At 44.9% G+C, this 14144-nt stretch overlaps 1 protein-coding gene across 1 annotated transcript; it reads left to right on the forward strand.

The window, feature by feature from the left end:
- Nucleotide 1: 1 nt before the first annotated feature.
- SDF2 (stromal cell derived factor 2) lies at nt 2-11970 on the forward strand. The gene is made up of 3 exons (XM_075561330.1): nt 2-397; nt 2980-3176; nt 11305-11970. The coding sequence occupies exons 1-3, from the start codon at nt 247-249 to the stop codon at nt 11590-11592; spliced, it is 636 nt and encodes a 211-aa protein (XP_075417445.1). The 5' UTR covers nt 2-246; the 3' UTR covers nt 11593-11970.
- Nucleotides 11971-14144: the final 2174 nt, after the last annotated feature.

The raw sequence follows: 14144 nt of genomic DNA on the forward strand, positions 1-14144 counted from the left end.
ACGGAGGCCGCGCCGGCCGCAGCGGTTTAGAAAGACAGCTGTCGCCGCGCTCTGGGAGCGGAGCGAGGGCATCGGAAGCAACGCAACCCAACCGGCTCCTCAGCCACGCTGCCCAAAGGAGCCAGAAAGAGCCGAGCTCGGGCTCCCTTCGTTCCTCCCCCTCGTCGTCCCGCTGGTCACTTCCGGTTCCGGTTCCGGGAGGGGGAAACGGGCTCTTCTTAGCTAGGGCTCCGGGATCCAGCCGGGATGGCTGTTGTACAGCTACTGCTGTTCGGGGGCTTGTGGGGAGCTGTGGGGGCGTCCGATCTGGCAGTGGTTACATGCGGTTCTGTGGTGAAGCTGCTCAATACGCGCCACAACGTCCGGCTGCACTCACATGACGTGCGCTATGGGTCAGGTACTGCGGGGACTCAGTTGGAGTTGGCTAGGGAGGCCTAGCAGTCTCCGGAGGGGGCGGGACTTGGGGCGCTCTGGGGGTGTGGTCTGAGCGGGTTTGGGGGCCTGGTGGGGGGTTCTTGAGGATTAGAGGAGTGTTGGGGCGTTGAACTCTCCTAAAGCACCTTCATGATACCAACTTGGGTCTTGTGAGCTACGTGCCAGGCACGGTTTCAGGTGTCCTTTTTTTCGACCTTTAACATCTCTGAGTTAGATGCTGTTTAAACCTCATGTTACAGGTGAGGAAACAGACACAAATTAAACTCACAGCCCTGCTGCTAGTGGATGTCAGAGACGGGGCTCAATCCTTATCTGGTCCACTTTTTAAAAGCCGGTCTTCAGGAGCCCTGGTTTCGTAGTGGTATGGGTTCGGCTGCAATCTACACAGTGAGCACTTCAGAACCTCCAGTAGCTCCGTGGGAGAAAGATGAGGCTTTCCACTCCCATGAACAGTGACAGCCTCGGAGAACCTATAGCATCACTACGAGTCGGTGTTGACTCGATTGCAGGGAGTCTGTTTTGAGTTGTTTCAGCCACTCCTGGGTGGCACACTATTCAGTACAAGGGATAGTACGTTCTCTCTCTCTCTCTGAAGTTCTGCGTTTTCATTTCATCTTCAGCTTACATACCTGGACCCTACCCTCCATCCAGTTGAGCGTTGGGCTGCTAACGGAAAGGTCGGTGGATGTAGCCCCGGAGAAAGCTGAGGCAGCTTGCTTCCCTAAAGATTTTCAGCCTCTGAAACCTTAATGGGGCAATTTGGGCCAATAGGAGCGTTAGGACGAGAAGGGTTACCCTTCCTTCTTATAATAAACATAAATACACAGTAATTATGTGTGGCTTTATTCACTCAGCATAGATTGCATGAGCTCCTCCCACATTATAGCCTTGGTTTTGTTCTGCGTACAAGAGAGACAGTGAACCAGTGAACAGAGTACCAGAAAATAAAACCAGCTGGTGAGACCTAAGGGGCATCTACATCTATGATGGTTGCTAGGTTTCTGCCTTGGGTGACTAATGCTCCTAGTAGCTGAAAGGAAAGAGTACCTTTCAGATGGGCTCACCTGTGTGTCCTAGTCTTCCAACCTGTTTGACCAGTTAGGCTGGGAAAGGAACTGAATTGTCCTTTTGGGATGTCTTAATCCTAAGCAACCACTCAGTGAACACCTACTGTGTGTCAGGCATATTGCTTTTCTTGTTTCATCTGGTTTCTTACTTTGAATTTACTGAGTCAGAATGGGAGTGGGGCCAGGCCTGCCAATAGGAATCTATAGGCTTAAGAAGGCCTTCAGGTATTTCTGAAGGGCAGCCAGATTTGGGAACCAGTTTCAATCTGGAGCTCAGAAGAGAGAGCTTTGTGCTGAGGCTGAGATCCAGAGTTTTAGTTGGCGGTGGAAGATGTCATGGGGGTGGGGTGGAGGAGCTTGTTCAGGATGAACTGTGGTTCTCAACCCCTTGAGACACCTCTAAAAAATACAAATGCTTTTATTTTGATACTCAAGTGTCTCAAGAACTATTGTGTGTAAGTTACAGTTTTTAAGAAAAGGATGGTAAAAAAGGAAAAGGATGAGATTGGGGATAGAATTCTAGGTCATGTCAAGACTTAAGGATGAGAAGAAGTGGAAGAGGGATCTTTTGAGGAGACAGAAGTGCAGACCATGGTTGCGTGAAGCATGGGTGTAGGGATTCAGAGACCTGTACATCAGTAGCTAGGAACCATGATGGCAGACGCCTTGGGCTGCGATCTGCAGTTTGGAACCATCAGGTGCAGTTCTGTCCTGTTGTACAGAACCACTGAGTCGGCATCCACTTGATGGCAGTGAGAAGGCAGTCGCAGGAGCTCCCTGTAGGATCCTGGGTAAAGGTGGGCAAACAATCAGTTTCTCATGTTTCAGAAAAGAAGACCAACCCACCAATTTCTCCTTCCTTTTAGCTACTATCTTAAACCAAACAACCCACTGCCTCTGAGTCCATTCCAACACAAAGTGACACTGTCAGACAGAGTGGAAATGCCCTTTTGGGTTTCTGAGATGGGAAATCTTTCTCCTGAGGAACAACTGGTGTGTTTGAGTTGCTGACCTTTCAGTTAGCAGCCTATGGTGGAAATCCATCTGGACTGCAGAGCTCTTTCTCTCTGCCCTCAAGTCCGTTCTGACCCAGAGGGTCGGGGAGAACTACAAAAGTAGAAAGCATCATCTTTCTTCCGCAGAGCAGCTGGTGGCTTCAAACAGCTGACTTTGCCAATAGCAGGCCAATGAGTAACCACTACGCACCAGGGACCCTTACTTATGTATCTAGTACTCGTGAATGCAATTTCTTGAAATTGTACCATATGACACATTCTTTGGCGTATCATAGAATAGTCTTGTACACAGGCACTTAGTATTTTTGTATATGTTTTAGTGTTTTAGAAGAAAGCGTATGATCAAGTATAGAACTTCCTCCTCACCCCGGCACACCCATGTATGCTGCAGAAGACAGTATTGTGTGTATGAAAGAGAAGGACCAGGTGGTGCTCACTGCTCTTTCTTTTCTTGATGGCAGGTAGTGGGCAGCAGTCAGTGACAGGTGTAACCTCTGTGGATGACAGCAACAGTTACTGGAGGATCCGGGGAAAGACCGCCACAGTGTGTGAAAGAGGAACCCCTGTCAAATGTGGTCAGCCAATTCGGCTGACACATGTCAACACTGGCAGAAATCTACACAGTCACCACTTCACCTCCCCGCTTTCTGGGAACCAGGTGAGGTGGGATCACTGCTACTCTGTGTGTTGTGTTGCTCATGTGGGTGGTTATTTGATCTGATATTTAGTCCTTTCTTTTCCAGGTGTAAATGTTCTCCCTTTTGTGCACACTGGGGAGAGAAGTAGCTCTATTAAATAAAAAGAGAGTTATTTCTGATCCACATGGAGACTTGGCCCCTAGGCCAAATCAAGAAATAAGAAGGAAAGAGAGAGTAGGTATACGTTAGCATATTGTGAGTTCTGATATTGCTTGCTTTCTGCCATTAAGTCCATTCTGATGCAGAGGGCAGGAGAGAGCAAATTTAGGATTAGCATTATCTTTAATTCATTTCTTAATCATGCCAACTAGTCATTCTGAAGAACCAATCTACAGGATATCCTTTGGGAACTTCCATATTAGTAAAACAAAGTAGCATTGTCATTTTTCCCCCTTTTTTTAGGCTCACTACATTTATTTTTAACATCATACAGTGTTTCCTACAAAAGAGCATTCCATTGTGCACACTGCTCAGAGCTGAATGCCGGGGACTTAGCACCTATTGCTGTTGTTACTGTTCCTCCCTGGTGTTGCCATTTTAAAAAAAAATCCTGAGCTTTGAGGGGATGTAGACTCCATCTTGAACCCCTTAATGACTTCTCCCGTCCTCTATCGCTTCCTATATTGGTTTCCCCTATTATTAACATTTTACGTTAGTATGGTATGTTTTTCTAACCGATGAGTCAATATTGCTATATTATATACATGAAGGCTCTGGGTTCTTTCAGATTTTCTTAATGTGGTACCCTGTGTCATTTTCTTTCCAGGGTACCACATTGCATTTATTAGGCTTCTTTAGGCACCTCTTGGCTGGGACAGTTTCTCAGACGGGCCTTGTTTTCAATGACCTTAATAGTTTTGAGAAATAATGGTCAGGTATATTATAGGATGCCCCTCTGTTGGAAGTTGCTGTTTTTCTCATTAGACTAGAAATAAGGGTGCTTAAGAAGACCATTTTTATCATATTGTGTCAAGAGTACCTAGTGTCTACACGCTATGTGGCTGATGATGTTGGTCTTGATCATCTATTAGCTATAAAGTTAACCTTTCCAAGTCTACACCCCCTTTCTATTCTGGTCTCTTTGGAAAAGAGTTACTGTGTGGAGTCTGTAGGTAAACATTCATTGGTATTTATTTTATACTTTGGGTTATAATTCAATACTTCATTAGAGTCGCTGTGAGTTGACAGCAACTGGATGGCAGTTTATCTTTTGTTTGGTTGATTTTTTTTTACTTTATTACTCCAAATCTAGCTCTAGCCATATGGGGCTTTCAGGTTGACACGCCTCCACCTTGGGGGGTGTTGTTGGGGCACTTCTTACTCCAGGTTCATCTCATATTTTTTCCTGCCTTAGTCTTAGCATTACCCTAGCCATGTCTTTCCTAGAACCAGCGTTTCTGTTTCTGGAAAATTGTGGTAAACACCAAAGCCTGGATCCTAGGTGTCTTTGGTTACTATTGAAATGTCCTTTCTTTTAGGCCCTCCGTCAGCTCATAGAGCCACACGGGAGCTTCAGAAAGTGTGGGAAAATGGAATGAAAAGATATTGACGCTTTCCCACAAGAAGTATACCAACTTCTGTATAGACATACCCTCCTTGTGCTTTGTGTATTCTTTCTCCAACAGGGAGAAACCTCCCAAGACTATGGCCTTTCCCCTCAGGTCTGGAACTAAACTCATTCTGCATTAGAATCACCCCCCCACCCCCAGTTAAGGTCAAAAGTGCAGCATTCAGACAAAGTTCTGATGGTTAGGAAAGAAGGAATCAGAGAAAAGGAAACACCAGGAAAAGTGGGATAATCCATGGACTACAATGGATGGATTGATCAGGACGTTTGACTTGTTGAATGGAAAACTAGTCATATATACTGATGATCTGATCTGTAAACCTTCATCTATTTTATAATAAAGTTTTAAAAGATAAATAAATGGGATGAAATAAGCAACAACACGCCCGCCCCCCCCCGCCCCCCCCCCCCCCCCCGCGCCCCCCCCCCAGCCAGAGACCTGGCTTTTACAACCTGTCATCCATTTACTCAATTGCTCAATTTTAGCATCAGAATCTGTTAACAAACAGCCTTGTGGGAAACAATTTCATCCACTAAACCCAGTACTTATGGGCCATTCTTTTGACTTCAAACTTAAAGACTCTATATTCATTTCCAAATAACTGAAGTCATCTAAAATTAAAGAGTGTGGCTGTTGATATGTTGATTATTTTAAGTACCTGTTGATGACCATTGTGATGGACACTGAAATTGGAAGGGGAATAAAAGCTTGGGAGCCTACTGTGTTTTTATCATTCATATTTATCTCATTTAACTCTGTCAACTACTCTGAGGTGGTATCATTTCAGGCTCAATGGAATTCACACTGGAAGGGATTGAGCTGAGACTCAAGATCAGGTTAGCCTGACTCCAGAGCCAGCTCCTTTGCTATGTGGGTGGTTTTTAGCAGCTCGTTCACTAAAAATCTCGTTAAGGGTATGAGGCAGAATTATCTAACGCCCAATAACAAGAGTTAGAACATTTAAAAACTACAGTAGAAAATATGTCATAGACAAATAACAGGATTACTAATTGAAGTTAAGGGTTTGAAACATAATCTGTAATAACTGAGTTCTGTTTGATGCCCTTTGTGGATCTTTGTTCTTTTTCTCCACAGGTTTGGTTTCTGTTTTTTTTTTGTTTGTTTGTTTCTGTTTTTAAAGAAACATTTTACTGTGATTTGGGTGAAAGTTTACATAGCAAACATATTTCCCATTTAACACTTTATATACATTTTGTATCCTGATATTAGTTGCAACCCTCTCAACGTAACCACACTCTTCCCACTTCCTCCCTGGCTTCCCAGTTTCCCCATCACCCATTACCCTACCCCTTCCTGCATTCTCCAATTTTAGTGTATGTGCTGCGGAAGCAAGCACCCTTCCTGCCTTCTCAGCTCATTCTTTGGACAAAAGCTGCCCCTTTGGTTTCATATGGTTGATGGTGTTGCAAATGTTCCGATGTGCTCAGGGTCTCTCGAACTGAAAAATGGACTCAAGGACCACAAAGGGGCAAGCAGAAAGCAGAGTTGATTTGGGAAGGAAAGCAAAGTGCCTGGCACAGCAGGTGGGAACTCCCAGTGAGTTGCTCTGGATAAATTGTGTCCAGGGGGGTTTTATCAGGGTTGGAGTAAGTGGCCTGTCTGCATCTCTGGGTGAGGGACACACCAATCCTGGCACTGGTCCGATTTCTCAGGTCCACTCATAAACCTGGTCTTGCTCTCCCCCAGCTGGTCTTGTCTGGGCATGGACAAAGAAGTAAACTGCACAGGTCCATGAAGAGTCGTGGGGTTGATGCCCTTTGAGTTTATAATCAGCCCAGGTGAGATCACCCTTGCAGACATCCTGCCTCTCCCAGTGCTTCCTGCCACTGGCCTCTGGGCTCACTTCCTTTCCTCTCTCAGTGGTTCTGAGGACTACTTTGCTCACAGGTCATTTGGAAGCTTGGGTACTTTTTGACAGAAAGGTGATCTCTGTGGCTGGGTTCCCAGGGCCCTCATTTTGGGACTTCTACCAGTCTCTATCATATCAGTCAATCTGATCAGTTTTTTATAATTCTGAATTTTGTGCTCCATTTTTCTCCTTGGACCTTGTTCTCCTGATCAGAAAGGTCAGTAGTGGTAGTAGCAAGGCCAAGTAACTTTGGAAACCGATGCGCTAGATCAGGGTTTCCCAAAGTAGGCACTGCTACCTCCTGGGGGGCGGTTGGCAAATTAGCAGATGCCTATACTTTATCCCGGATATGGGTTAGAAGTTCCCAAATGTATGTGGCCTACTCCTTTCCGAAATAAATTACTGAGCAGCCCCCCAGGAAACAAAAACTTTATTCATAGTCCAGGATAAAGTGGAGGTATCTGCTTTTGTTGTCCCCTTGGATTGCTCCAGCACCTCCCAGAGGGTGGTATCGGCCACTGTGGGAAACACTGGTCTAGATCTCCTGGTCTCAGAGTTGTCAAGGCTGTGGTTCATATGCGTCATTAGTCCTCTGAACCACGTGTTCTGTTTGTTTTCATTTGTTTTCTTGGATCTGACTTTCATCACTGCTTTGTACAGGAAGAGACCAATCGTTATATTTTAGGTAACTTATTACTCACCAAAGTAGGGTGTAGAACATTATCTTTGTGGACCAGGTATTGCCAATTGACCTAGATGACCTTTCAGGCTAGTCTTTTTTTTTTTTTTTTAAGATCATTTTATTGGGGACTCTTACAGTTTTTTTTCAATTTATTTATTAACTCTCACAGCTCTTATAACTCCATACATCAATTGTATCAAACATATTTGTACATATGTTGCCATCATTATTTTCTAAAAATTTACATTCTATTGAGCCCTTGATATCTGTCAGTTCCTCTTTTTACCCTCCCTCCCCACCTCGTGACCCCTTGATCAATTATAAATTATTAATTTCATATCACCCTGATACACTGACTGCTGTCTCCATCCCCCCGCTGTTTCTTCCCCCTTCCTCTCTCACCTTACCCTTACCCTCCTGGTTGGCATTGCTACTCCCATATCTGTACCTGAGGGATTTATCTGACCTGGATTCCATGTGTCCTTAGCGCTTATCTGTACCTGTGTACATGCTCCAGCCTTGCCCACAGTGAAAGGCAGGATTGTGGTCATGATAGTAGGGGGTGAGGAAGCCTCAAGGAACCAAAGGAATTTTGTGTGTTTCATTGCTGCTATCCTTAACCCTGGTTGACTCTTTCCGGATATCCCATGATCTGCAGATGGGTTTTAGGTCGAGGCTAGTCTTAATAAGCTTCACAAAACCAAAAATTCCAAAGAAAAAAAAAACAAACCAAAAATTCCCTGCTATCGAGTTGATCTTGATTCATAACAACCTTATAGGACAGGGTAGAGGGTTGCTGAGCCCGTCATGACTGGTTGTTATTAGGTGCTAGGGAGTTAGTTGCAACTCACCAATCTTACGTATGACAGAACGAAACACCACCTGGTCTTGTACCATCCTCATATGGTTCTGTGTGAGCCCATTTTTTTTGGCTCGTGTCAGTCCATCTTATCGAGGGCCTTCTTTGTCACTGCCCCTCTGCTTTACTTCGCAGGATGTCCTTTTCCAGGGACTGGCCTTTTCTGATAACATTTTCAGTCATGATAAAACTTCCCAAAATTCTGCCGTCCTTGCCTCTAAGGAGCATTCTGTCTAACTGTTGCAAGACAGCTGTTTGTTGTTTGGCAGCCCATGGTGCTTTCAGTGGTCTCCATCAGATGAATAGGGTCTTCATCAGCCTTCCTTATTCAGTGTCCAACGCTTACATGCCTAGGAAGCCATTGAAAAGACCAGGGCTTCCCCCCAGAATGCACTTCAGAGGACAGCACTGAAGCTGCAGCTCAGGGAGAGGGACATGTCTCATCAGAGCACACGGGAGCAAATGAAGGGGGAGGGAGAGAGAGTAGAGCACATCCTGGCCCACCAAGCCTTGAAGATGATATCCCTGCAGCTTTGGGGCCAGAACGAAGCCTGCCATCAGATTGGACCAGAAAACACTCCTAAAGGTCAATAAACAGACCTTGAAATATTTACAGGCATTTCTTTTCTTGTCATTGGTTTTTTTGTTTTCTTTTGTTGCTTTGTTTTGCTTTGTATTGTTTTTGTGCATATTATTATCTCTGCAGGGCTATCTAAATTAGAAAGGTGGGATAAACAATCTGGAGGAGAAAACAACTGGACCAACAGTTCCAGCTGAAGATGGGAGAGGGGGAGGGAAAGGAAGTGGTGTTAACAAACCCAGGGACAAGGAAACAACAGTAGTGAGTAGAATGTAAGAGGACTAGAAGGGCTTGATTAAGGGCAATGTAATTGAGAGGAATTACTGAAACCCAAATGAAGGCTGAACATGATAGTAGGACAAGAAGAAAGTAAAAGGAAATAGAGGAAAGAACTAGGAGGCAAAGGGCATTTATAGAGGTCTAAATACAGGCATGTACATATGTAAATATATTTATATGTGAGGATGGGGAAATAGATCTATGTGCATATATTTATAGGTTTAGTATTAAGGTAACAGATGGACATTAGGAGGCCTCCACTCAATTATTCCCTCAAGGCAAGAATATTTTGTTCTATTAACCTGGCATTCCATGATGCTCACTTTCCCGACATGATCACTGAACACAAAGCAGGTGCATAAACAAATGTGAAGAAAGCTGATGTTGCCCAACTATCAATAGATAGAGTGTCTGGGGTCTTAAAGACTTGTAGGTAACAAGCGGCCATCTAACTGAGAAGCAACAAAGCCCATGTGGTTGGAAGGGGTGCCAGCTGCCCACCACTAATCACGGGTTCGATAGGCACAATTGTATGGTTGAGATATTTAAATATTATATTAAAGTCATCGAGAGCATGAGAGATAGAAATAATGGAGTCAGACACATTTCATGGTAGCAGTGCTCACCTCAGCCCCACTTGTTGGTCTATGTGGAGAGAGGGGGAAGAGAAGGAGGACCAGGAGAAAGGGAACAGGGGAGGAGACAATGCGGATGAGAGCTCAAGGGAGGAGCCTGAGAGATCTTTATTGATAACCCAGGCCTATATATCTTTGGCTGGGAGTGCAAGCCCACTAATTACAGGTAGACATCATAGGAAAGGGTTTCACTATAGGTTATATAGCAATGAGTGGGACAATCTAGGGATGTACACGCAATAGGAAAAGGAGGGAATTGGGGGTATACATGTGACAAGATGCGCGGATCCTAGATTCAGGATGGCAGTCTAACTTTGGATGTAACTGAGCCGGTTTGATCTGTTCTCCATAGAAATCACTATCAGTAGGGTGTAAACCCCACCTACAGGAACCAAGCCAATGGTCCTAAGCCTCTTGGGAGAAGTAGCCTATTGTCCTTAACAGCAGGGAGCAGGGCCTATAATTGCCTTCAGGGAGGATTTCTCTAAGCATCCAATCTCCCTAATGTTTGGCATGTTTTTGGGGGACACAAAGCTGGGGAAAAGTCTTTATAAATGGAGAAGCTCACATGGAAGAAGCAAACCATCCTGTGTGATCACGAGGTGTCGAAGGGATCAGGTATTAGACATCAAAATACAAAAAAAATCTTGTGAATGAGGGGAAGTGCAGAGTGGGGACCCAAAAATCCCCTTACCGAAGGGTCTTGGAGGAGCCGAGCCTGTCAGGGAGCAGTGTAGCAATGACGAAACAAACAACTTTCCTCTAGTTCTTTAATGCTTCCCCCCCCCCACTATCATCCCAATTCTACTTTATAAATCCAGCTAGACCAGAGGATGTACGCTGGTACAGATAGGAACTGGAAACAGGGAATCCAGGACAGATGAACCCCTCAGGACCAGGTGTGAGCGGTGATACCTGGAGGGTGGAGGGAAGGTGGTGGGGTAGAAAGGGGGAACTGATTATAACATATAACCCCTCCCTGGGGACCGGACAACATAAAAGTGAGTGAAAGGAGACATCGGGCAGTGTAAGACATGACAAAATAATAATTTATAAATTATCAAGGGTTCATGAGGGAAGGTGGGCGTGGAGGGAGCGGAAAAAATGAATGGATATCAAAGGCTCAAGTAGAAAGCAAATGTTTTGAGAATGATGAGGGCAATAAATGTCTAAATGTGCTTGAAATGATGGTGTATGTATGGATTGTGATGAGTTGTATGAGCCCCCAATAAAATGATTTAAATAAAAGACCATAGCTTGGGTCAGGTGCACTTTACTCCTCAAAGTAAGATCTTTGCTCTTGAATGATTTAAAGAGGTCTTGTGCAAGAGATTTACCCAATGCAATGCCTTGTAACCTTTTACAGGAGTAGAAAGCCTCGTCTTTTTCCTGAGCAGTGGCTGGTGTTTTCAGATTGCTGGGCCTGCAGTCAGCAGCCCAGTGAGTAACCAGTGTCCCACCAGGATTTTTGTTTCTATTTTGTTTTGTTGTTTTTAAGCAACACCTGAAAACCTCCTTGCATGGTTGGAGCAGTCTTTCTTTTCATTCTCGCCACCCTCTCCTCTTTCCAGGCCCCTGTCAGTTCATGCTAATGCTGCCGCTGTCTGTCTTCCAGGAAGTAAGTGCTTTTGGCGAAGAAGGGGAAGGCGATTATCTGGATGACTGGACAGTGCTCTGTAATGGAGCCTACTGGATCAGAGATGGTGAAGTGCGGTTCAAACACTCTTCCACCGAGGTACTGCTGTCTGTTACAGGAGAACAGTACGGTCGTCCCATCAGTGGGCAAAAAGAGGTGCATGGCATGGCACAGCCCAGCCAGAACAACTACTGGAAAACCATGGAAGGCATATTCATGAAACCGAGTGAATTGCTGAAGGCAGAAGCACACCACGCAGAGCTATGAATCGAAAGACACCGGTCCACCCTCACCACACAGTATTCATGGATGGCTGCTGCTGCTGCATGCTGAGAACCTTGCCACAGACTCCCTGCACAGTGGTCACGTCACCACCAAGAGGACGATGCATGATGGGAAACTGGCGTATTGGGAGTCTTTACTCTTCACACTTAAATTGGTTGCTCTACCAGACTTGAGCCAGTTCTGAGTACAGGTGACAGGTAGATGTTTTTTATTCATACTGACAAGACAAACTGAGGGAGACATCCCTCCTACATGGGAATTTTTCCTCCCCAGGAGCTTGGCATGATGGTTTGTTTAATGTGTGTGACTTTTCCTATATTTCCTTTCTCCAAAATAAAACTGTAAAGGATTTCATTGTCAGTCATTGTGTTGTCATTAACTCGGGTGTGCTAGTTCACAATCAAGGACAGTGCAGTTAGTTCTACTCTTAACTGATAGGCTAGGGGTTCAAACCCACCCCGTGAACATTTCCGCCTAGAAAACCTTAGGAGGCAGTGCTCTTCTGTCACATTGGGTCACTCTAAGCTCACATTGACTTGATGGTCCCCACCAACGTTTTCTGGTCTGCAGAACCCTCAAGTCGTAAGATTGCTGTCCTTTCGAGCGGCTGAGAATCTTACACAGTGAGCCTTTTGAAGAGCTTTACTTGGCATCCACATTTCAGGGTAAGGTATCAGAAATCTTACTTCACAGAAACATGGTGGATGTTCAGGTTTTACCATTGAGGAACAGAGAAGTTAAACAACTGCCTGAATTAAAGATAGTAAACTGTGAGAGAGGAACTTAGCTGTGTCTGACTCATGTTCTTTTTACTATACACTTTAGCTTACAGAGAAAATTAACCCTTGTCTAAAATCGAGGAAATATTTTCCAAGGGCTAAACACAATTGTGGTTCAGTAAAAAAACATGAGTCAGACCCAGTTTAAGTTCCTGTCCCCAAATGTACAAGCTTTAATTCAGGTAGAAAAGGTAAAAAAGCTTGGTGCCCTTGGCTCACCTAACTTCCTTCTTTCCTCTTCAAATCCCTTCTGGAAAGTTTGCTTCTAGGTCCCTAGAGCCTGTTAGGGGGTGGGCAGAGGTGACTGTCATCTGCTGGAACTTCAGCGAATAGGCAGGCTTACTTTTTGTAACCAACCCCCCTCCCCCGCCCCCAACTGCCAACAAACCCTTACCTGATTTGCCCTGGTTGTGTAGTGGTTTTGTGTTGGGCTGCTCACCCCAAGGTTAACAGTTCGAAACCACCGGCAGCTCTTAGGGAGACAGATGAGGCTTTCTTCTCCCATTAAAAGTTATAGTCTCAAAAAAAAAAGTTATATTCTCAGGAACTCACAAGGGCAGTTCTACTCCATCCTACATCATGGTTGCTATGAATCAGAATTGACACAATGGAAATGTGTTAGGTTTTGGTTTGTTTGCATTAAGGAGATAGCCTTGAACCTTAAGGTTCAACTCTGTCCATTAAAAGACGGGGTGGGGTGGTAGAGATATGGTCTCTTTCCTTAAGACTTAAGATTCTCAGTAAATCCAGGCCAGAAGTAGTTGAAAATCATCTTTTCTCCCTGTTTATTGCCCTTCAGTAGCATGGATCCCATGAGAGCTCTCCAAAAAATAGACAAATAACATCAACACTACATACAGGCTGTGAGGTGGCTGGGAGCAGGGGTGTTAATCTGAGGAGGAAGGAAGTGAGAGGAACCTTAGCTGAAAAAAGGAAACATTGCTGAACAGGATGAGGGGTCGGGGATGTGTTGTAAGGGACCCATCCTTAGCTTTACTAGAAACTTACACTGGGTTGTAGGGATTCCCCAGTCTGCTGAGAAGCTGAAAATGACACAAATGTGCCTGAGGGACAAGTTTGACCTTGGGTCCCTTGTAAAATGACTGATATGACCAAGTAACCAGATACAGGGGTAAAAACAACTTAGGGCAACACAGGAGAACGGAAGTGCTGCTTTATCTGAGGGAGCAAGGTAGAGCTGAGAGGCTCTGAACAAACTCTTGAAGGATGTTTATGGAGATTAGGATATAGAAGAGCGAAGGGACCTGAAATACTCCATGATCTTTTGAAATCCTCGGATTTCTTAAGCTTGTATTAGTAGAGATTCTCATTCAGCTATTGATTAATCAATCGACTGTAACTCTCTTCAGGAGTAGAAAGCGCACTTCTTCTCCCATGGGGCAGCTGGCGTGTCCGACTGCTGACTTGGCAGTAGCCACTTTCCCATCAGGGCTCCCGGCCAAGTAATACATTGACCACAACAGCATTCCAACTCTTACTTTTTTAAAACTCAAGGTTTTTCTTTGTTGATTGAATCAGAAGGGGCTTTTGAAGTCTTTCAATTACCTCTTGGTTTCCTCCTCAGTCCTTTTCCATAGAACCGCTAAGATTAAAGCGCTATTTAAGTGTGACACCGCCCGCCCTCCGAAGAAACCATAAAAACCAACCATCCTACGATTCCGATCCCTAGCGGCCCTATAGGGTTTCCAAGGCTGTAACTTTTTAAGGCAGCAGCTCGCCCCAAGTTCCACCCGT

This window comes from Tenrec ecaudatus, chromosome 10 (assembly GCF_050624435.1).
Source record: "Tenrec ecaudatus isolate mTenEca1 chromosome 10, mTenEca1.hap1, whole genome shotgun sequence".
In the NCBI taxonomy this organism is placed as follows: Eukaryota; Metazoa; Chordata; class Mammalia; order Afrosoricida; family Tenrecidae; genus Tenrec; species Tenrec ecaudatus.

What these genes read in the sequence shown, in the direction of transcription:
- SDF2 (XM_075561330.1), top strand. Translation starts at nt 247, where the DNA reads ATGGCTGTTGTACAGCTACTGCTGTTCGGGGGCTTGTGGGGAGCTGTG. An exon ending in TGACGTGCGCTATGGGTCAG is followed by an intron (nt 398 to 2,979) that starts GTACTGCGGGGA and finishes TCTTGATGGCAG; the next exon opens with GTAGTGGGCAGCAGTCAGTG. An exon ending in CCCCGCTTTCTGGGAACCAG is followed by an intron (nt 3,177 to 11,304) that starts GTGAGGTGGGAT and finishes TCTGTCTTCCAG; the next exon opens with GAAGTAAGTGCTTTTGGCGA.